This window comes from Pteropus medius, unplaced genomic scaffold (genome assembly GCF_902729225.1).
Source record: "Pteropus medius unplaced genomic scaffold, Ma_sr-lr_union100, whole genome shotgun sequence".
Classification (NCBI taxonomy): Eukaryota; Metazoa; Chordata; class Mammalia; order Chiroptera; family Pteropodidae; genus Pteropus; species Pteropus medius.
In genome coordinates, this window is record NW_024354503.1 from 14,956,736 (window position 1) to 14,977,456 (window position 20,721).

Here is a 20,721-nt window from a genome sequence, read left to right on the forward strand (position 1 = left end):
CTCCACCGGTGACGTTTAGTTCTAGTGCAGTTTGTCCCTACTTAACATTTTATTCTCTCTTCCGCACTCCCATAAGCCTCTGCTCTGAGACGGATTAGACCCATCCAGGAGCTCACATAAGAAGTTTGGCGGGAGGGGACTTGGGCCACCGCTAATGAGCCTTTGTCTTTCCTGGGTCCTGCCCTGGTTTGAGCTCCCCAGACTGGAGCAGCCCAGCCTGAGGCTGAGTTGTGCAGCTATGAGGACTTGGCGAGAAGGGCCTGATCCATCTCCAGAACAGGGAGGGAGCCGCTGTGTGGGAGGAAGGAGCCTGGGAAAATCGCCTCTGGATGCAGATCTGGAGCTTCTATTCCCCTGCGCACCAAGGCCCCTCCCCAGCCTAGCCACAGCTCTGCTCTGGGCCATGCCAGAAAGGCAAATGCTTTGAAGGTTTTGGTGTTGGACCAGCCAGTGATGCGCTGAGAGCTGCTCTGAGGCCTTCATCGGCTGCCAGCTCAGCCTGGCTGCTTGGCTCCTGCTGCCCCAGCTTCCCACAGGCCTCCTCCAACCATGGCCCACCCTGGTCACTCCACACCCAACAGCCACACAGCTCAGCCCCCACCCACTGGGGCCCACCCTGCATCTAAGAGACCTAACCACCAGGAACCCCTGGCCTTGGGTGTCGTCACCTGCCCAGATCAAATCCAAAGCTTTCTGGGTGCATGTAGGTCAGCTGGCCCTGGCCTGCTTACGGAGAGCCTGGCTCAGAGCCAACTGCAGCACTGTGCAGTAGTCTGCACCAAGTGCTACTACCAATGTATGAGGTGATGAAGTAGAAGCCACAGCATAGGCTTTCTTAGGCCCACATAGTGCTGGCAGACAGTATCAAGAATGTCCCTGGGTTGTCAGCTCTGGCTGGGGTACTTCCTAGGAAGGGGGCTGGTGGGGTAAGGGGGATTTCCTGGTCAGAGAAGGGAGTATTTCCCGCTGGCTCCTACAGTTTTCCTCTCTGAAGGACTTGAAGTCTCCCACCTCTCAGACCTGCCTTCAGAGTCCTAAATCCCTAGCCTGTTGCTTTCCTAGTCACTCATTCCAAAGAGCAGATTGCCTAGGGGTAATGGGAGTGGGGTGTGACAGAACAAAGTGTTCCCAGTGCACTGCTTTCAGCCTTTGGCCAGAAGCACAGGCCTCAGGAAGGTACATCCTCTAGCTCCCCTTAGGTATACCCCTGACCCCACCCCAGTGCCCAGAACATCATCTGGGACAGTCCCTCCCTGCCCTTGGAGCACATAGTCACATAGCCCCCTTGAACTGAAAGGTCAGACTGCCTCACTCCTCTGCCACTCCAGGAAGGGCAGTTTGCAGCCTGCCTGGGCCAAATGCTGCCCTGGAGAAATGGAATCTTGGAGTCCCTAACCTATACCACTCATCAATTCACAGTCACCAGCACCTCGGCACTCTGGGCAAGGGCTGGGTCCCAACCTTCCCTTGCACCAGCCTGCCCACCTAGAGTTTAGCCACCTCTTTGCTCCAGTAGATGAGGGGGCCCAAGGTTAGCAGGGATACTAGAGAAATACAGAGCCCCCACTGGGGCAAGGGACAGCACCAAGCAGCAGAAGGGGGCTGGCAGAGTGTAGAAACAGCATGTGAGGGGCCAGCCAGCTAACAACACTGCCTCCCTCCCTTGCATTCCTGTCACACTCCTGTCCTCTCCTTTTTCCTGGCTCAGCTGGTTGCCCAGGAAACACACAGACTCTAAACGTGCCGGGAGTCACGTAGTATCTACCTGGGAAGCCAGGCAGTTGCTGTCACCTTCACCCACTTTTCTTATTGCAGCTGCTCTAAAGGTTGGGCCTAGCCAGCTCTCACCGCTTCTGCCTCTAAGATTCCAGGAGAAGCAGCCTCCTGCGGCCCTGGTGTCTCCCAAGTCTCCTCAAACCTCCCCCTCCTGCCCCCTGGCAGCCCCTCTTCTACAGACTCTATTTTTGAGGCTGTGGTGGGGAACAAGCCAGTAATTAGGATCAGTGGGATGTCCTCACCTTAGTGTGGAAACCTCTGGCTAGGGTATGCTCCTCAATTATATTCCTTCCAGTAAGAAAGGCAGCAAAGCTCTGAGAGTAAGTTTGAGGCGGAGAGTGGACCAGGCTGGGGATCAAGGCTATCCAGGGGCAGCAGATGACTTAAACTCAGACCAGCACTGCACAACTTGTGACACAATGAGAAATGACCAGGTCCCTCCTCAAAGCAGCCACTCTGGCCACACCAGGGCCACAAAGTATGGTCAACTGCCCTAGAGGTGGGGGGCGGGGGAGTAATGTAATGGGGTACAGAGGTGGAAGAGTACCCTCTGTAACTGACGGGCAAGGTCAGTCCCCCTGGTCCAGAATGCCGAGGACTTCCAAGGGACTGGATGAGAGGAGCCACCTGCATATACCCATAAGAGAAGGTGGATGACCATGTTCCCATCACTCTCTGAGGCAGGCAGGCCCTTTGCTGCCCTCTGCTGTCTGAACTTGGCATTGTTAGTGACAGCTCACTTGCGTGAAGGAGCTCCAGTGGCCCTGGGCCTGGCAGTTTGAGATGTGTCAGCTCCATTACAGACAGAGTGGAGCAAGGATAGGTTCCCCGCCCTCCACCCCTCCTGCTCTGCTTCCCTAGATACTCTGCCTGTCCCATGCTGCTTCCCAGGACACCAATGGCTTCGCTTGTGAGGCACCTCCTATTTTACATTTCCACATCCTATCCTGTGTTTCACTTGATCTTCTCAAACCTCTGGAGGCAAGGACAGTGTCTGTCTTGCTCACAATGAGATCTTCAGTGCCTGGCACATAGAAACTGTTCAGTGGCTATTTGCTGATGGAGTGAAAGGTTAGGGAGCATGAAACGGCAGGGTACTTACTACCTAGTTGGCTGATTTTGTGTTCCATCTGTCTTACCTGGCTGCAGCCAAGCTCAGAGAACTCTTAGCTGTTGCCCTGCTTCCACCAGGAGGATGGTTTGACATCCAAAGCTACCTACTCATACAAAATCCTGCAGACCAGGGCATGGCAGGGCAGCACAGGAGAGTATGAGTGGCCCTATGCAACATCCCTCCCCATTCTCTCTTCAGCCAAGGCTGGCTCAGGGACAAGCTTCTGAGCTCCTGGCCTACCTCCATGAGCACAGAGAACAGGAGTCCCAGGGACAGGGCCAACCTATACCATACTGGCTCACAGGTGACACAAAGTCCTGAACAGTTGCCTCAGACCCAGAAAGGAAACAATGATCCTACCTGAGCAGAAAATTCCATCCCACAAAATTCCAGCTGCCAAATTCCATCCCTCCAGCCAATGCTGGTGTCCCAGAGAATCTTGGGATTTTGGCCCCACTTAGCATCCCGGCTCATTCCTCTGCTGTCTGCCTGGCAGGGCAGCCTCCCAGCAGCTCCTTCTGTTCTTTCTCTAGCAGATAAGGGAGTCTGGGAGCAAAAATCATGCTCTCCTAACCATCCACAGTTCCACCCCCATACCATGACCCCCACCCAAGCCATTATAAGAAAAGCTAGGCCAGACTTCCTTGAGGCTTTCTGGTGGTGGCTCTGGAAGGAAGGGAGCCGGAGGCACAGAAGCTGCGAGGTTTCCCAAGCTCAGACCAGGAGCATTACTCCCCTCAGGCGCACACAGACGAGATGTCAGGAACCCTCAGCTGCCAAAGCTCCAGCACTGAGGACAAACCAACATGCTGGGGTGACTGAGATGTCAAACCATTGGCTGATCCTTCAGCCCTGAGGCCCACCATCAAGGCAAGATGGTGGGCCTCACCCACACCCTAGGCTCAAATCCCGTACCTCCCAGAAGACTGATGAATTCACTTGCTGACTGGACGTTATCAGTGACCCCAGCATCCTTTAGGAAGACCCCCCAGATGGCAATGCAGACAGGGCTGATGGGGTTCCCTTATGAAGAGTTTGCTGGGCCCCTACTACCCATCTGGATGGTTTTGGTCTCGGCTGCAAAGACCCTAGCATCTCCTTGGCCCTCTCACTGCACAGAGGATGAGGCTTCAATGGGAAGGAAGTGGCTTTGTGTTAACCCCCTAATCACCCACCACTGTGGAAGAAGGGCCCATCCGCTGGCCCTGGAGCATCCAGCTACAGGTGAGAAGGTTGAGAAGTCAGCACTGAGCAGGATTTTCCAGCCACACCTTGAATCAGGGAGGTGGGACTGCTACCCCCAGATTAGGGGCATTAAGAGGACTTTTCTCCCACCTCAGCCCCAGGCGCTGGGTCCCACCACCACAACATTCTTAGCTCCCTTTATCAACCTCCTGGGGATGTGCAGCCCCCTCCAGCTTCTGGTCAGGCTGGGAGCACAGAGTTGGAGGAGATAATAGGAGTCTGGAAAGTATATCTCATGGGTAAGAAATGCCCCAACCCCTATAAACTTTCTTTTATCTCCCCCATAGGTCTAGGAGCTCCTTTCTATGCTCAGGGAAGCTTGCCTCGAGTGCCCCCATGTGGCTAAGGCCAAAGTAGCTATTCGTTCCTGGCAGCCCTTACCCACTTGGGACCCCAAAGCCTAACCTCTGGGGCACTGCAGTAGCCTTGAAATGGCTTCCCGATCCCTGGCTTACCCCTTCTCCATTCATCGACACACCACCGCTTTATTATCAGAGACCTGCTCACAAGCCAACAGAAGTTCCTACTGCCTTGGTCTGGGCCTCCTACTCTTGGGCCTCTAGGCCTGCCCAACCCACCTCTAAGGCCTTTTGGCCACTAAAAATAATATCAATAATTTTTAATTTTTATCTTAGTCCTTACTATGTGTTAGGCACTGTTAGAAGCATTTTGTATATGTATATGTCATTTAATGTAACAACCCAATGAGGTAGAATATATCATTATTCCCCTTTTAGAAACAGGGGAATCGAGGCAAAAGGAAATTGAGGGACTTGCCGACGGTTACACAGCAAGTGACATTCAGAATTCCAACCCAGGCTATCTAATTCCACTACTGCCATCGCTGCCCCCTCATCTTGAGTTCTGCCCAAATGGGTAGCTCATTGCTCCTCAGAAGTGTTTCTTCTAGTAATGGGAGTGACTATTCTCCTGCCATTCCCATTGTCCACTTAAAAAGAAACACCATCTACTTGACACCACCATTAAGGCCAGAGCCTTGAAGTCCAATGCTCTAACACCTACTGGGTTTAACTTTCTCATCTGTTTCTGCATCTGTAAAATGGGGATAATAACAGTATCTACCTCTAGGTTGGCTGTGAAGATTAAAATTATATAATACATGGAAAAGGCTGAGTACAGTGCCTGGCACACAATAAGCAGTATCACTGCTTTTATAAGCTATTATCATTATCATTGCCACATCATCAACAACAAATTCCTCCAGTTCTCAGAAACACTAAATGTGGGGAGGAAAAGAGGCAGGGATGCTGAGTCAGTGCCTTGGGTCTGTCCCCGACTGCCCAGAGCCTGGCACCTGTTCTGAGGAACTACATCCAAGTAAGAATATCTTCCCAAGACATGCTGTTTTCTACCTATGCAGCTCAGGGAAAGGAAATGGGGTCTCTGTGACTCCACCACCAACAACTGGGTATGTGCCTGGGCCAGGTGGGCCCTGAAGCACAGGAAGGCTTCTGAAGCTGTATGTTTTAAGATTTAAAAGTCACACACACACACACACAGCAGGAAGCAAACGTGCAGAATTAATTTCCTTAGCAGGTGGTTTGCTATTCAATCAGCACCCAATTAATGAGCACCAGCTATGTGCCAAACACTAGACCTAACCCCAAATTAACAGTTGAGATAAATGTTTAACTAGTATTTTCAAGGATGTTTTCAGAGATGTTTAGGGGAAGATTCTCAACCTGCCTCCATTCAAGATTGATATGAAAATCAAAAGACACTGAAAGATCTCCTGTCTGCAGAAGCATGTGAAATACAATCCTTTTATCCACAAACATTTACTGACTGTTTACTATGAGCTGGGGAAACTCTACCCTCAAGGACCCTGGTGAACCACCAATTCCCACTCACTCCCTTGGTTCTACTCTCAGAAGAGAAAGGTAGGTGGCAGAGCCCACTGCTTTGACCTGGGGGCAGATCCAATGTCTTCAAAGTAATAGGCTATTACCTTTGGGGATGTCATGCTCCAAGGAGTCCATGAAGTCCAGGGAGGGGTCTAAAGCAGCCTTCTCAAGCAAGGTTTTATTCTTCAGCTCAACAGGCTCCCTGAAGTGGAAGTAGGAACTGAGCTTCTTGGCTTCAGACAAGGACAGTCCTAAAAATAGGTAGAAGGTAAGAAGGGAAACCCGCAGATCCCTTTCTTTATACATGGGGACCACATGGAGGGGCTTGCAAAGGACTTAGTCAACCACTGACAGAGAACTGAAGAGAGAAAAGGGAGTAGTGTTCCCTCAGCCCCAACTTGGCCCAGATCTTGCAATGAGGAGAAACCAAAGAGAAGGAAAGTAGGAAAAGGCAGGAAGCCCAGACCCACTCAAAGCCCTGAGACCCAGACAGCCAAATGCTATCCCACCCTCAGGCAGAAAAGAGTCAGGGTACAGGGATTTGGTAGCCCATGCCAACCACCAATGCTAGGCCATTGGACACATCCTCCCAAGTGATGTGGCCACGGCTATTCCTCAGAGAATGTTTCCTCAGGACCCCTAGACACATGTCTGACTTTACTTTGGAAGAGACAGGCCCCTGCCCTTGAGAGAGGCCCCACAGAACTCACCTTCAAAGGTTCGATTGACATGGACAGGTCCAAAAGGGGTCTTAAAGAGGGCACCTCGAGGGATGATAGCCACAGCCTTGTCGATCTGGTCAATGATGGACACCAAGCGGGTCTCTTCCTTGATCTGGACCTGAGGAGACAGGAGACAAGCCATCTTGCCAGGGTGCTGTGCCCACTCACCCCTGGTGCAAGGCCCTCTGAATCACCATAGCGCAGAAGCCATGTCCATGGAAAATCATGCTGGGTAAGACCTCTGTTTCCTCCTATCAAGATTTTCTTTTTTCTTTTTTAAATTGGTAATATATACTAATGATGCAATATTTAAAACTACCAAAAAAATCAGTCTATCTTACCCCATCCCTGGTCCCCCAACTGCCCTCACTGGGGGCAACCACAATTAATGGTTTCTTATGTACACTTCCAGAAATATGCTATCCTTATATTTAAATGTTGCTTATTTTGCCTTTTGAAAATATAAAAGCAATCATACTCACTGTAGAATATTTGGGTATTCAGAAATATTTTGTAACATACCTAAGATAATTAAAACTATTCAAAAATCTCACCTCCTAAAGAGAATCACTGATAACAAATTGGTATAACATACTTCCTTCCATTCTTTTTTCTATGCATATATTTAAATCAAAATTATAGTCATAGTTTATATAGTTTCATATCCTATTCTTTGACTTAACATTGTTTCCCAAGCATCATTCCATATTATAACATTTTATGCAGATGAAATCTGTTTCCCAAGCATCATTCCATATTATAACATTTTATGCAGATGAAATCTGTTTACAATCAATATCAAGTGAAACACTGAACAAAAGGATTTCATAGAGATGTTTGGTAAAAGCAGTACCTGACTGGGAGAACCTGTTACCAGAGGCCCCTGGAATTACTTAGCCACATATTTCCCATGGACTACTGACAAAAATTATTTACAAAGAGAGAGATGGAAACTAATATTTAATAAGTGCCTAGGCCAGAGACTTTACATGTGCCACTTCATTTCATCTGCATAAGCTGAGACATAAATATAATTATCCCGATTTTACAGAAAATAAAACCGAAGGGAGGTTAAGTTTGTCAGGTGGGAGGGGATGGGGATTGCATCTGAGGCATCGCAGACTTGGACCCAGACTTTTGGCATCACCTAGGTTCAAGTGCAGAAGCTGTATTTTGAATTCTGGGTTTGTCTAGTTTCAAAACTTGGGCTCCTTACTTTTGGATCTAGCTTTCCATTTCTAGGATTGAACCTTCAAATAGACTGCATACACTGGAAAGGATGTATGAGGTCATTCATTGTGTCACTGTTTGTCAGAGCTAAAACTTGGAAACTTTCATTTCCATGAATAAGACACTGGTTAAATTATGATACATTCACACAATGGTAAAAAGAATGGGGAGGCTCTTCAAGGCACTGATGTAGAAAGATCTCCAAAATGTATTGTTAGGTAAAATAAGCAAGTGGCAGAACTGTGTGTATAATATGCTGCCATTTGTTTTATTTTTAAGATAGAATATATACAGATAAGGTATTTGCTGAGGTTTGTATTTACATAAAATATCTCTGGAAGCAGAGCTTTTCATACCTAATGTGTATTTGAATCCCCTTGGAAAGTGCTAAAATGCAGATCCTGATGCCACCACCCTCCACCTGCCCCCGCCACCACCATGCCCCATTCTGCATTCCTAACTCCTAGGGCATGAAGATGCTTCTAATCCCGACTGCACTTTGAATAGCAAGATTTGGACACACACATGCAGAACGATTACATTACTGTCCCCCAGAAAGAGGACCTGGGTGTCTGGAGGACAGGGAGGGACACTTCACTTTTTGTACATTTGAATTTTGAACTACATGGATGTATTATCTAGGAAAAAAAAACAAAAATATGAGAGCCTATGCCCATGCCCTTACTCCAGAGCATAGTACAGACCCTTCTTCCTTGCCCCTGCCCCAGAGCCAGGCTCTGTAAGAACTGCCCATCCACTCATCACCCTGTCATTCAGGAGCTGTGTGTTATTATGTTATCACCATAATTTTCATTGGGCTGGGTTTTGGATGGCCCAGGTCCTCTTCCTTTAGGCCCTCCTCCTCCTCTCACCTTCACTCACCACTACTTCTTCTTCGAAGACCTTATCACCCTCCTTCACCTTCTGCAGCTCGGTGTGTTCGTACTCATGTGAGGGGTCCCCCATGAAGCGGCCCTTCACCACTGACGTCTGCACCATCATCTCTTCTGTGGCAGGGGGCAAGAGGCTCCACTCCATGCAGTTCAGGCTGCCAACAACACCCACATCACCCTGGTTTCCAATACCCGCTCTCACTCGAGCTTCCTGCTGTGACCCCTTCTCCCATTCTCCCAAGGGGTAAGATCCAAGAAAAGCTGCTGGGAGTCACACCTTTCCCACTTAGAAGCTCTAAGTGCATGTGGTGCACCCTCCCACACACACTTATGTGATTTTATTTTATTTTATTTTTTAAAAGGTCAAAAGCTTTGTGTATGCCCAAATTCCAAGAGCTGCTTCCTAGATATCTGAACTATAAGATTCTGGATGAGTTCTAGAAGCTGAATTTTCCTCAACTGCAGGTGCCTCTGCTTTAGTGGGTCCCAAATTCATGCTCAGCCTGCCTACTGAGCCCACAGCACAAGCATCTTCCCCCATTTCTCAGGAAAGCTGGGCCAATCTTAAGAACCTCTCCTCCCTTGAGGTCTTCTGGGCACTCGCCAGCCCAGCAGGAGAGGATGTCCTCCCACTCCTCTCTAATCCACTCAGGGCTTGCATCCATAGCCTGAACCCTGCTCATCTTTCCTCCCTTCACTCTCTACTGGCACCTTTTCAACGTAAAAACTTCTCAGCTTTCTAAACCAATAGCCCTCAAAACCATGTCTCTCTACAAAATGCCCTTCTCCTGACCCTCCTTCCTCTGCCCCAACTCTGAACAATAATCTCTGAACAATTTGCCCCACAGGAGCCCTCCTTCCCCCTCGTTTTCACTCTTTGTCCAATGCTCCAAGATTCCTGCCTCTATCGCCCCAAGAAACTGCTTAGGAGGAGGTCACCCATGCCAACAAATGCATTTCCATTTCTACTTCCTTTGATATTTCCTTCTCTCTCCTCCGGTGCTTCAAGTATTGCCAGGGATCTATTCTCACCCCTCTTTTTTCTCTGTAATCCCACCCACCTGACCCCCAGAGCCCTAGCTATTGACTAGGAATCCAGAATCCAATCAACCACCTCTCATAACCTCCACTGCTTCCCCCTGGTCTAAGCCACCATCTACTCTTGCCTTGATACTGCAGTAACTTCCTAACTGGTCTCCCCACTTCCATATTCACTCCCCATTCAGTCTTGTCCTCACTCAACTATTAAAACCTAAGCCAGATGACCTCTCTGTGAAGAACCTTTCAATGACTTCCCATTGAATCAAGTCCTTACAATGCCCCACAAGGCCATGCATGATTGTCTCTGGCCCCTTACCTTTCTGACCTCATGTCCTACAATGTCCCCCTCACTCACTCACTCTCCAGCCACACTAGCCTCTATGAGGTTCCACAAACACACTAAGCACACACCTGCCTCACAGCCTTTGCACTTGCCTGGAATTCTTTTCCCCCAAATAAATACACAGCTCACTCAGTTGCTTCAAGTCTCTTCTCAAATGTTACCTTATCAGAGGCCATTCCTGACCACCCTATTTAAAATATCACCCATCCTGTATTCTCTATCCCCCATACCACTTGCCATGCAGTATATGTGTATGTTTATTTATTGGCTATCTCCCCTCCTCCTCCACACACACTATAATATAAATTACATGAAGACAAGGACTTTGTCTCATTTACCACTGAATTCCTGATGCCTAGGTCAATACTTGGCACATAGGAAGTGCTAAAGAAATAAAACCTTATAGAATACTCTCTATCTTCAGTCCAAATTTTTCTTCTGGACCCAGATCTATACTTTAATATGCCTCCTTACCACCCTGCCTCCCAATCACCTCACACCGGATCTTCTCTCCTTCCTGAATTTGTCCCACTTCCTGAATGCTCACCTAGTGGGTGGTACCAGCACTTATCCAGCTGCCTAAGCTGGAAGGAGAGGTCAGCCTTGACTTCTTCTTCACCTCCCCCCGCGAATTCAGTCACAGATCCTGACAGTTTACCACTTAAAACTCCATCCCCTCTCAATTCCCTCAGCTACCTCCTCTTTTCAGTCCCCCTCTTCTGGACACTGCAACAGATTTCTAAATGCTCACCCACTCTGGCCATTTTGCCTACTCAGATCTGAGCAGGCTCTCCGTGCTAATAGCCCTTCCACGGCTCCCCATAGCTTATGGACAAAGTTCAACCCCCCTGCTTCTCCAACCTGTTCTACATAACACCCTCTGCTGCTACTATTATGGTTACCTATCTACTGTTCTCTCAAACACTCCAAGCCAGCTCCAACCAACAAGTTTGCAGAACTGTTCCCTCTAACTGGCATGCCTTTTCCTCACACCTTCCTGGAGAACTCCTGTTCATCTTTCAGATTGTAAAGAAGTTATACCCTTAGTAATCATATTTAATTGCTCTCTAGGAGAATGCCCACCTTGGTCCTGCTTTGTGTACACCTGTTCTAATTTTAACATTTTGCTGTAATTGCTTGGTTATACATCAGTCTCCATCCCTAGGATGCGACTAACTTCGAGACGGGGTGAGTCTTAGCTGTCTTTGTAACCCCAAGTCTAGCACAGGATGCATCCAACCAGTGTTGGGTCGATAAATGAAGTCTCCAATGCCCTGTGCCTGATGGACTACTTTGTAAGGTGGGGGTGAGCGCCCCATCAACGCTGGGGGTAGTAAAAAAGCCTCTGGATGGTCCTGCATAGTAGTGTCCAGGGAATTTCCCCAGTTCTAAATCACGTCTCTCCCATTCTGCATTCCTTCACTAATTCCTAGAGAGCCTCCTGATGTCAGCCAACACCTCCGCGAAGATGCTTCTGGACCTGCTTCCAAACAGCATCACACCAGCCCCCCCGGGGCCTCGAAAGTGAACCTTCCGAAAAGCCAGGCCCGCACCAGGTTTGCACCTGGCTCCTACTCCAGATCTCCAGTCTCCAGGAACTTTCACCTTGCTCCGCCTTGGTCCCTGGCCCTGCTTCTATTGTAAACCCACAAGCCTCTAAGTTTCTCTTACATCCCCTCGAGAACTGCCCTCCTAGGGCCCCGCCCTCTCAGACCTAGCCCACCAATTCGTCCCCTTAGGCTCCACTCGGTTCTGAGGTACCCAGCCCCGCCCCTCGGGCCCGCCCTCATTCCCTCCTCAGGTCCCATCCACCGGCTTCCTGGACCCGTAGGCCCCGCCCATTTCGATTTCTATCACTTTCCCATCCTTCGTGGCCCCCCGGTGGCCCTCCCTTCAGTATAGACCTGCGGCCTCCACCTGTACAGAGTCTTGCGCGGTGCAAGCTGGTCCTCATTCAGGCCCTGAGCGATGTAGTAATCGGCTACGAGGCCCAGGATGCGGCCCCAGAAGAGCACCCGATCGTAGCGGTAGTCGCGCTTAACCAGCATAAGAGAAGTGAGCAGCGAGGCCCGACGGTCGGGGCTGAGGCCCTGCCCACTGCCGGACGCCAGTTCCAGTGACAGCAGGAGGCTCTCCGCGTCCATCGCGCCAGCGGCTCAGCTCAACGCCCTCCAGGTTGCTAGGAGAAGCCGTCTCCATGGAGACCTAAAGCTCCGCCCTTCCGTCAGGCCGGAAAGATTCCACCCTCAGACAGCCTGCGGCCTCTGGCCAGCCCCAACTCCCAGCCAAGGGAACTTACATAACAGATAACAGGTGCCTCCGCAAGCTTGTTAGGGAAAGACGTGGAATTTATTAATATTATTAACTTATCTTTTAATTTCTGGATTCCTTTGGCTAAGACTTATGAAATCATAATGACATGGGCCCCAATGTGTCTAAATTACCCAGATAATTACTTTGTTTTGATTGTCTAGGCAAAGTTTATGAAGACTTTTAAAATTAGTATTTCTGGGAGCTCAATTGGCTTAATGTGTCTTCCATCTCAAAACAATTTTTACTCCCTTGGTCCAAACTCTCCCTCCCTTTAGTCAGACCCCTCATTCAGCCTGTCCCTTCCCAAGTGGAAGCTATGGCTCTGTTCCTCTTCTGGAGGGTAACGTCGTCAGGCAGAAAAACAGCCGAAATTCTAGCTGGTGGAATATGTTTCAACTGGTCAGGGCACAGAAAAGAACCCAAACCTTTTGTTTTCACTGATTCCATATTTACTTAGCACCTATAAATGTGAGGTCCCATGTCAGGAAACAACGTGAAGCCAGAGAGGTGGGTCCTGCAGCTTTTCAATAATACCACCTTTAGCAGGGCAAATTCTGTTTAATTATTTCACAGTAAAACCACACAGGATGCACAGGATGGTGTAAAGCACTCAGCCTCTGGTGCCAGGTGGACTGGGTTTGAATTCGGGTTTCAACACTTAGGCAAGTTATTCAATCTCCCCAAGTCTCATCTATACAATGGGGACAATGATAAAAACTTCGCAAGGTTTAAAAAGTAGCATAAAATATAAACTATTTTTTATGTTTACTTGACAAAACATAAAACTTTCCTCTTAAACATAAAAAATACTATATATTTATATTGTCCCACAGTAACTGCCAGCAGCCACCGGACAACTGCAGTGGAGACAGGCTGGGCAGAATTCCAGAAGGGACGTTTAGACTCAGGGAAATGATCCCACAGGGAAGTCCTGAGGCCTCAGCCTACAGTTCAGTAAGGCTTTGCAAAGATTCTTCGTTCTCTTTTCTCAGCCCAGTCCCTCTTTGCAAAACCCCCTTTCCCCTGTGTGACCTCTACTTTGGGCATGCATACTTTAAGGGTCACAAAACTAGTATGTGGCAAGGAACGAACGTTGGGCTAGGAGTTAGCTGATGAGGACTCTAGTCTCAACTTTGATATCAAACCATTATAGAACTTTGGCCAAGTCACTTAACTTCCCAGACTGGTCTGGGGCTGATGAAGAGAAAGAACCATTAGTAAAACAAACAAACAAACAATCGCGGAAGCCCTGAAGCATAAAACCAAGAAGAAAAACAAAATACGCTAGCCTCAAACTTGGAAAGTCTCTTTAAACCAAGAGTTTCAGAAAATTTAATACGAATTTATTCATTTTATATTTAAGTTCATGAGTTACACACCCACATTATGTCCCTGGTAAAAATTCTGAAGGGCCCCAGAAAAAGGCCACTTACATAACAGCGTTTTGGGGCCCACATTTGCTTTCCAATTGTAAACATAGAAGCCTGACCCAGCACCCTCTGGGAACATCAACCTTTGATTCCAAGAGATGTTGTTCAACAATAATTTTTACAGTCCCAGCCATACCATCAGCCCACCAGGAAGTCTGAGAAGGAGAAGTAGGCAGCCAGAGGACAGAACCTTTCTCTCACCAGGAAGAAACTCTACCTCCACGCAAGAGATGGGTAACTTGGTGCGACAGAAGGAAAGATAATTTAGCCATTGTGTTCACGATTAAGAAGCATCCCCCTTCACTCGTGAAAGCCTTTCAATGTCACTGGTGCCTGGAACCAAATGTAATCCTCCCAGGCTGTGACTGGGATGGAGGGCCTGCCACAGGACAGGGTCACAGTCAATTTGTGGCCTCTTTTGGGAACTCTGTAGTTTAGCTTGGGACGAAACCAATCTTCTCCACAGTCGCGGTGCCCCTGTGCCATGACAATAATGCCCATAAGCGGAGGAGCCTGCAGCTCACTGAAGGCATCAGCCACAAAAATGGCTCGGAAGAGACGGCGCAAACAAGCTGCTGTGCTCAGGCTCTGGTCCATGCTGTTGGGAGCCAAGCGGGACAAATCGAGCTCATAGAACTCCTTGGGACTTAGAACACTGCCTCCAAGGAGGATCAGCACTCGTGGTACTAGTGTCCTGGCAAAGAGACCCTCTAGGTGGCTGAGGACGCTCTCCAGTTCTGCCAGGGTTTGTCGGCATGTCCTGCTGCTTGCCTCAGCGGTGGCCCGAGGTTTCCTCTTCACCACATCCTCTGCCTATGAGGATAAAGAATGATGAGAGAGAAGGCAAGGTAGGAAATAGCTAATGACCTTTGAAGAACCCTGTTGGGATATAGGAGACTTATGGGACTGGATTTCCAGTTCAATGAACTGCCACAGCCAAGACATTTGGGTTTTATCATAGGGTAATATATCAAAAAGGAAAATATTCTTTGTGCAAAATCATAATTCTCCCATGCTTAGGACAGCAAATACAGTGTTCTAAGATAGGAAGGCATCCAGAAATAAGCAACTGAAATACTTAAGGAGATTTGGTGGCAATGGTGGATGGCAAATTTTGCTGTACTACAAGTGATAACAGGAACAAGAATTATTTGGATTAATAAAGGTGATTCTGGAGTTGGTCATCTAATTAAACATGACAAACTGAACACATGCTTTTTTGTGCTTCCATGTGAAATACTACTAAATGAGAGAAAAAGGAAAGGAGGGAGGGAGAGAGAAAGAGAAGGAGGATGCCCAAGGGCAAAGAGAACTGGAGAGTAGACAACAATGGACAAAGGCAACAACAAATTCTTGGAGGACAGAAAGCAGATGGAATAGTTGAAAAGAGCCAAAAACCAAGTGCTGACAGAGAGGACACCCATGAGAAGAAGCAAACTGATTCACACAGCAGAACCCCAGAAAGGCTCAGAAACTGCCAATTTAGGCGCTGCAAAAAGCAAGAGTGAACACGAGGACTAAGTGAAAACGTGAAGACCCTTAGATCACCTGCCAATTTCCTCCACCCAGAGAGAAGATCTTCCAATATTGATGTTTTAAGAGTCCTCCAGAGACCACTAAGGTTCTCAACCAATATTCGTAAAGTCTATCTGCTCACAAGGCCCAGCCATGCATACAGAGCTTTCAAAGATTTATTCTTAAATATTCACCAGATACAGAATAAAAGCTTCTAACACTAATGTCAGAGACTGAAACAAATAAGAAAAGGAATCTGGAAGAAACTAAGCCAATGCAAGGAACAGAAGAAAATTTCAAAAATACAATAATTGATGTCCTCAGGCAATTTCATACAGACATGAAACATGATGCTATTATAAAAGGGACATGCGAAAATTAAGAAAGAGTCCTTAAGACTATAACTGCAAAAAAAGTAATAGAAGTGTTGGAACATAAAGCCAAGGAAGTCTCCCAGAAAGTAGAACGTAAAGAGAGAGAAAAATCTGGAGAGAGAAGACACTAAAAGGGTCAATTCATGAAGACAAAATGCAACACAAAATAGGAGTTTCAGAAAAAGAAAACCAAGAGAAAAAGCAGAGAAGGTTAGACTATCAAAGATTAGACTGTGGAGAAAGAATGAAGCCATGAGATGAAACATCCCTTACAGTTACTTAGGTTGACAGGCCCTGAAGATTCCTTAGACTCCCTCTTTACCTGCCTACTATCTAACAGCCACAAAGCCTTCCCACCAATTTTCTCCCAAAGCCGGTGCCTACCTGGGAAGGTTTTCTGAAGAAGTGCTTAAGATGTTCATAGGGCAGAGGGAGTTGCTGGCGTTGGTACATAATATGCTTTAGAAGTTCACAAGTAAACCGACAACAGTCTTCCTGGCTCACAGGGCCCGGAAACACTACTGGCACCAAGCAGTCTCGGGGGCAAAAAGGCTCCGAAGAGTTGGGAGGTTCTTGGGCAGAGGTAGTCTCAAGCAGTTCTATCTGGGGGGCGTGAGTTTCCTCCGACTCTTCATACCACTCCAAATCTGGTAGGCGCACAGAGGGACAAGAAAGAAAAATGAAAAAAACTCAGAGACCAAAGCCAGTCTTCCCATTCCCTTATGGCCACATCTACCATCACTGCGGAGGGGACAATCCGGCACATACACATTCCCTCCGCAAACTCCCCTGCGGGCGGAGGCGGAGAGATTTCTGATCCCAGTCTCCCAAGTGATTTAAGTATCGGCAGGATACTTAAATAGGCAGGCGGAGAGGGGGAGGGGGGAAGTTCGGAGGCAGGGTTTTGGGCTCCACTCAGAAAGTGGATGCCCTGATCTAAGTTGAAAGAAAGTGTATTCAAGCGAGGTCAAGAATACTGTCTTGATGAGGCCAGAGTCGGGGTTAACCAATGAGATCCAGGGCCGTGGGAGCGATGGAGTCACTGCGGCCGAGCCAGAACCAGGAGAGACGCCAGGAAATGCGGACAAGGAAGACGGGCCAGAGAAAAGGCCAGGGGTTAAATGACGGGAAGGAGCGGCGGCAAAGAAACAGGTCCCCAAAGCTCCCCGAGCTCGGGACCCCACGCCTCACCAGGAACTGCGGAAGGAGACAGCACTTCCAGGTTCGGAGCCGCCATCACGACCTCCTTCCTCTTCTCTGTGCGGTTTGAATAGGCGCCCCGCGATGTATCATGGGAAGATCGAGTTGCCACTTCCGGCTCAGCAAGGCCGGAATAGGGCGCGGCGTCGCGGCTCTGTGCTGCAGGCTGGGCTGAGGTGGGTTTTGAAACTTGCGCTCCCTCTTTAACACCCTCGCCTAGGTACGCGGAACCCACAGGGAACCCACGTGCTCGCAGCCACTGAGCGATGCCTTCCAAAGGACACTATCCCTCAGGCATCTATTGTCTTCGGCGTTCACTATTCATTGTGCATCTACTTCGAGCCAGGCTCTGTCCTAGGTGCTGGAGACTGAGGCAAACAAGCCAGAAACGGGCGCTGTCCTCAAGGAGTTCTCTGCCTATAGATGCAATGTGATGAATTATACCGTGGGATGTACGCGGGCTGTGGACGTGAACTACAGGGGCGCCTAACCTAGACGGGGTGGGAGCGAGGGGCGGTCCAGAGGAAATGTGCCCAAGAAACTGTCCTGTAGGATGAGTAAACGTAAAGAAGAGGGCTTAGTGGTCCTGGAGACTCTGAAAGACATGCGCATTCTCTATTCAAGGAATGAAAAGAATTCAAGTTATAAAGAGTTATGACTGGGGTGGACAAACAGGAGCTAGATCTTGGCAAGGCTTTATAAGCCATGTTAAAGACTTTAGACTTGATCCTGTAGGGGTTGGCGAAATATTAAAAGGTTTAAGTAGAGGAGTAGCATGATTAAATTTACATTTTAGAAATTTAATCTCTACACTGACTGCAGTGGAGAAATTAGATTACAGGGATGATAAGAGAGAAGGTATAGACACCAGTTAGAACTAGCAACTGTAATTACCCAAGTGCATGGCGAAAGAGGTCTAAACTAGAGTAGTCACAGCGGGTAGACAGAACTGGGTGAATCCCAGAGATATTTAGGAAGTCCAATAAGCATTACTTGGTCGTTGATCCCAGAAAGAAGAGGAGGGATAGAGAGAAGATGGTAAGAAGACAAGCAGGTTTTTCACTTCAGCACCTCTATGACCAGTTATGCCATTCAATGAATGAACACTAGAGGAGGGCCAGGTTTATTGGGTGTGGGTAAGGAGAAAATATGAGTTCAGTTTTTGATAGATTGAGTTTGCCACTCCACTGGACAGTGAAGAGATATTTAGGAACACCATTAGGAACAGAGATATGTATCTGAGAGTCATCAGTATGGGAGTGGATAAGATCACCCCGGCAGAGTGTGTAGAATAAGGATGAGCTAAGATCCCAAAGACGCTAATGTTTAGATGAGCAGAGAGAAAAGAACCTATAGAGGAAACTGGGGAGTAGCCAGAGAAGTATCAAGAAAAATAGACAAGTATCAGATCACAGAGGCCAAGAAAAGGGTGTGTTTCAGGAAGTAGAGACCAGAGATCAAAACATACTATAAAAGTATAAGGATTAAAATACTGTGGTATTGACTTAGGAATAAACAAATAATAAAACATAAAAGAGTCCAGAAACAGATATACATATATCTAAATTTTAGTATATGAGGAAGGTGACCTTTCGAAGCAAATAACTTGAGATAACTCCCTACCCATTTAGAAGAAAAGAAAATCAAATTAATTCCTACTACACATCCTATGAAAATTCTAAATAAATTAAAGATCTTCTGTAAAGGTACTATACACAAAGAATAAATGACTAATTACATACCAGGAAAAATGTTTGTGTGTGTGTGTGTGTAAACAGACACATACATATATATGTGTGTGTATATATATGTGTATATATATCCATCCATGACATATGTCCACAGCCATCTACTTTATAAGCAACCTCTCCAGGAAACTAAACACGTAAACCATGTGCCATCTCCCAGGACCCTGATCTCCTCCTGGACAGACATCCTTGTTCAGCCTATTGTTCTGCCAGCCTTCATTCCTATGTGTGGTAAGCCAGGTTGTTCAAGAATGCGGTATCGAAATGAATTATCCCCTCCCATCTCTCAAAAGTTCTCCACTTAAGAGACAAAGGGATTCAGATGAAGTGAAACTATGTGTTGGGGTGGTTGAAAGATCCACAAAGATGAGAGGACGAGTGTTATCAAGTGAGTGCAGCAGGCTCTGGTTATCAAGAGAGCCCAGAGCTAGTGGTGGTGAGAATGTTGAGGGGAACGGCCTTAGCTCTCTTTTCCAATACCCATCCTTCTTAAGATCTCTCACTGAGTTCTTTGATCTCAGTCTCTAAGTAGCAGTTTTCCTGGCAGGTTTGTCCCCCTGGCTAAGGTTGGCCTCTGCAGCTAACCTTTTAGCTAAACGGTTGAGAAGAGAGAAGTCACATGTTGTTTCAACCACTGAAGACCACATAATTGGCTGGGTCTGCTAGGCCCTTTTACAGATTTCAATCCTTCTGTTCTCACTGCTTTGGGGAGTTATGCCATGTGGACAGCAATTTATGATCAGTAACCTGCCACCTTCCTGTGGTCTTGGGGGGAAACCATGGAATCTGCCAAGTCTGAACTCCTGAAAAGATCACCAGAGGTAAGCCAACTGTTGCTGCTTCTAGTTTTTCAAGGAAAACTGAGGTCTGGATGAAAGGGCTATTTTGTTTCTTGAGATGCTGTATGAGCATCTCATTATTTGTGAAGAGAGGGGAAGTGGACATACAATGAATAGTGAGTCATGAGATAGCCATGGGCTGGAAATTGAACCCTGGCGTCCTGACTCCCAGCCCAGCAACACTCTGCCTTTCCAGTGTCTTGTACTCTGTCTTATGTCGCTAAATGTGTTTACTCTTCGTTGACTGCACTCTGTCTTATGTCGCTAAATGTGTTTACTCTTTGTTGACCGCTCCCTAGAGAGCAAGAGAGAGATGGCTTGGCAAGAAAGTCAAAAGTCAGCGATCCTCTGGGGCCCTTGGCCAAGTTTCTTCTATTCTTGGTCACTTGCCGCCCTGGCGGGGCTGATGTAACCCGAGCCCCAGCCCCGCCCAAGTAGGGGCCATGCCCCTCCTACAGCCTTGGCTGTTTTAAAACCAAACCCGGTTATCCTCGATTGGTTCTGCTTCAAAACAAAAAGGAGGGGTTAATACTCGTGGCGGGCATCCTTGTAGCCCTCAGGCAGCAAGGCTGGTTTATGGGTTCGGGCCTCGTGTCGGAGCCACCGCGGTGTCTCGGGCTGCTAAAACCGGCCCCTGGAGGGTGCCAGCCTGGTAATAAGCAGTGACTACTGTGTAAATGTGGCATGATCGTCGTAACAATAACAGCCATAATTAGGCTAACCGCCATCCGCCTCCGCCCTGGCATTTGTCCTGACTCACCCCTACGGCACGTCGACCCGGTCGGAGAAGAAACTGAGGCAGAGGCGGAGCCAGCAGGCTGGAGGGACTAGTCGCCTTTAATTCTGCAACTCACCAGGTCCAAAACTTGTTATCTGGGATCGCGCTAAGGGACCAAACCCAGAAGCGCCCACAAAGCTGGATTCTGTAGTAAGCACTACTGTGACTGCCCCACCCCCCAGGCCGTGGGGCTCTAACCAGCCCTGTCTTCCCAAAGCCCTAGGAAAAGACCCGCTTAGAGCGCGCAGATTGGGAACAAGACTACAGCTCCCTTAAGTCTTTGCGCGCAAAGACG

At 48.0% G+C, this 20,721-nt stretch overlaps 2 protein-coding genes across 5 annotated transcripts in view; both read right to left on the reverse strand.

The window, feature by feature from the left end:
• RSPH9 (radial spoke head component 9) overlaps nt 1-13,693 on the reverse strand; it is a 102,108-nt gene extending 88,415 nt beyond the window's left edge. For 2 of the 4 annotated variants that reach the window (XM_039854471.1, XM_039854473.1), the window contains exons 1-4: nt 12,147-13,693; nt 8,835-9,000; nt 6,711-6,840; nt 6,105-6,251 (exon numbers count right to left, since the gene is read on the reverse strand). In XM_039854471.1, the coding sequence (XP_039710405.1) occupies nt 6,105-6,251; nt 6,711-6,840; nt 8,835-9,000; nt 12,147-12,373 (670 nt within the window). In that variant the 5' untranslated portion in view covers nt 12,374-13,693. Of the gene's footprint in view, nt 1-6,104; nt 6,252-6,710; nt 6,841-8,834; nt 9,001-12,133 lie in introns of all 4 variants that reach the window. The other 2 variants (XM_039854474.1, XM_039854472.1) reach the window with 2 other exon arrangements.
• A 170-nt stretch (nt 13,694-13,863) lies between these two features.
• MAD2L1BP (MAD2L1 binding protein) lies at nt 13,864-17,208 on the reverse strand. Its single transcript, XM_039854475.1, has 3 exons — nt 17,053-17,208; nt 16,246-16,508; nt 13,864-14,785 (listed from the first exon to the last, which is right to left on the reverse strand). Exons 1-3 carry the CDS (start codon nt 17,096-17,098, stop codon nt 14,273-14,275), a joined length of 822 nt encoding a protein of 273 aa, XP_039710409.1. The 5' UTR covers nt 17,099-17,208; the 3' UTR covers nt 13,864-14,272.
• Between the last annotated feature and the right edge of the window lie 3,513 nt (nt 17,209-20,721).

Excerpts from the sequence above, each read along its gene's own strand:
- MAD2L1BP (XM_039854475.1), bottom strand. The coding sequence starts at position 17,098 with ATGGCGGCTCCGAACCTGGAAGTGCTGTCTCCTTCCGCAGTTCCTG. Across the intron at positions 16,509-17,052 it reads GTCTCCTTCCGCAGTTCCTG|ATTTGGAGTGGTATGAAGAG; the intron begins GTGAGGCGTGGG and ends TGCGCCTACCAG. Across the intron at positions 14,786-16,245 it reads TCTTCAGAAAACCTTCCCAG|GCAGAGGATGTGGTGAAGAG; the intron begins GTAGGCACCGGC and ends TTATCCTCATAG.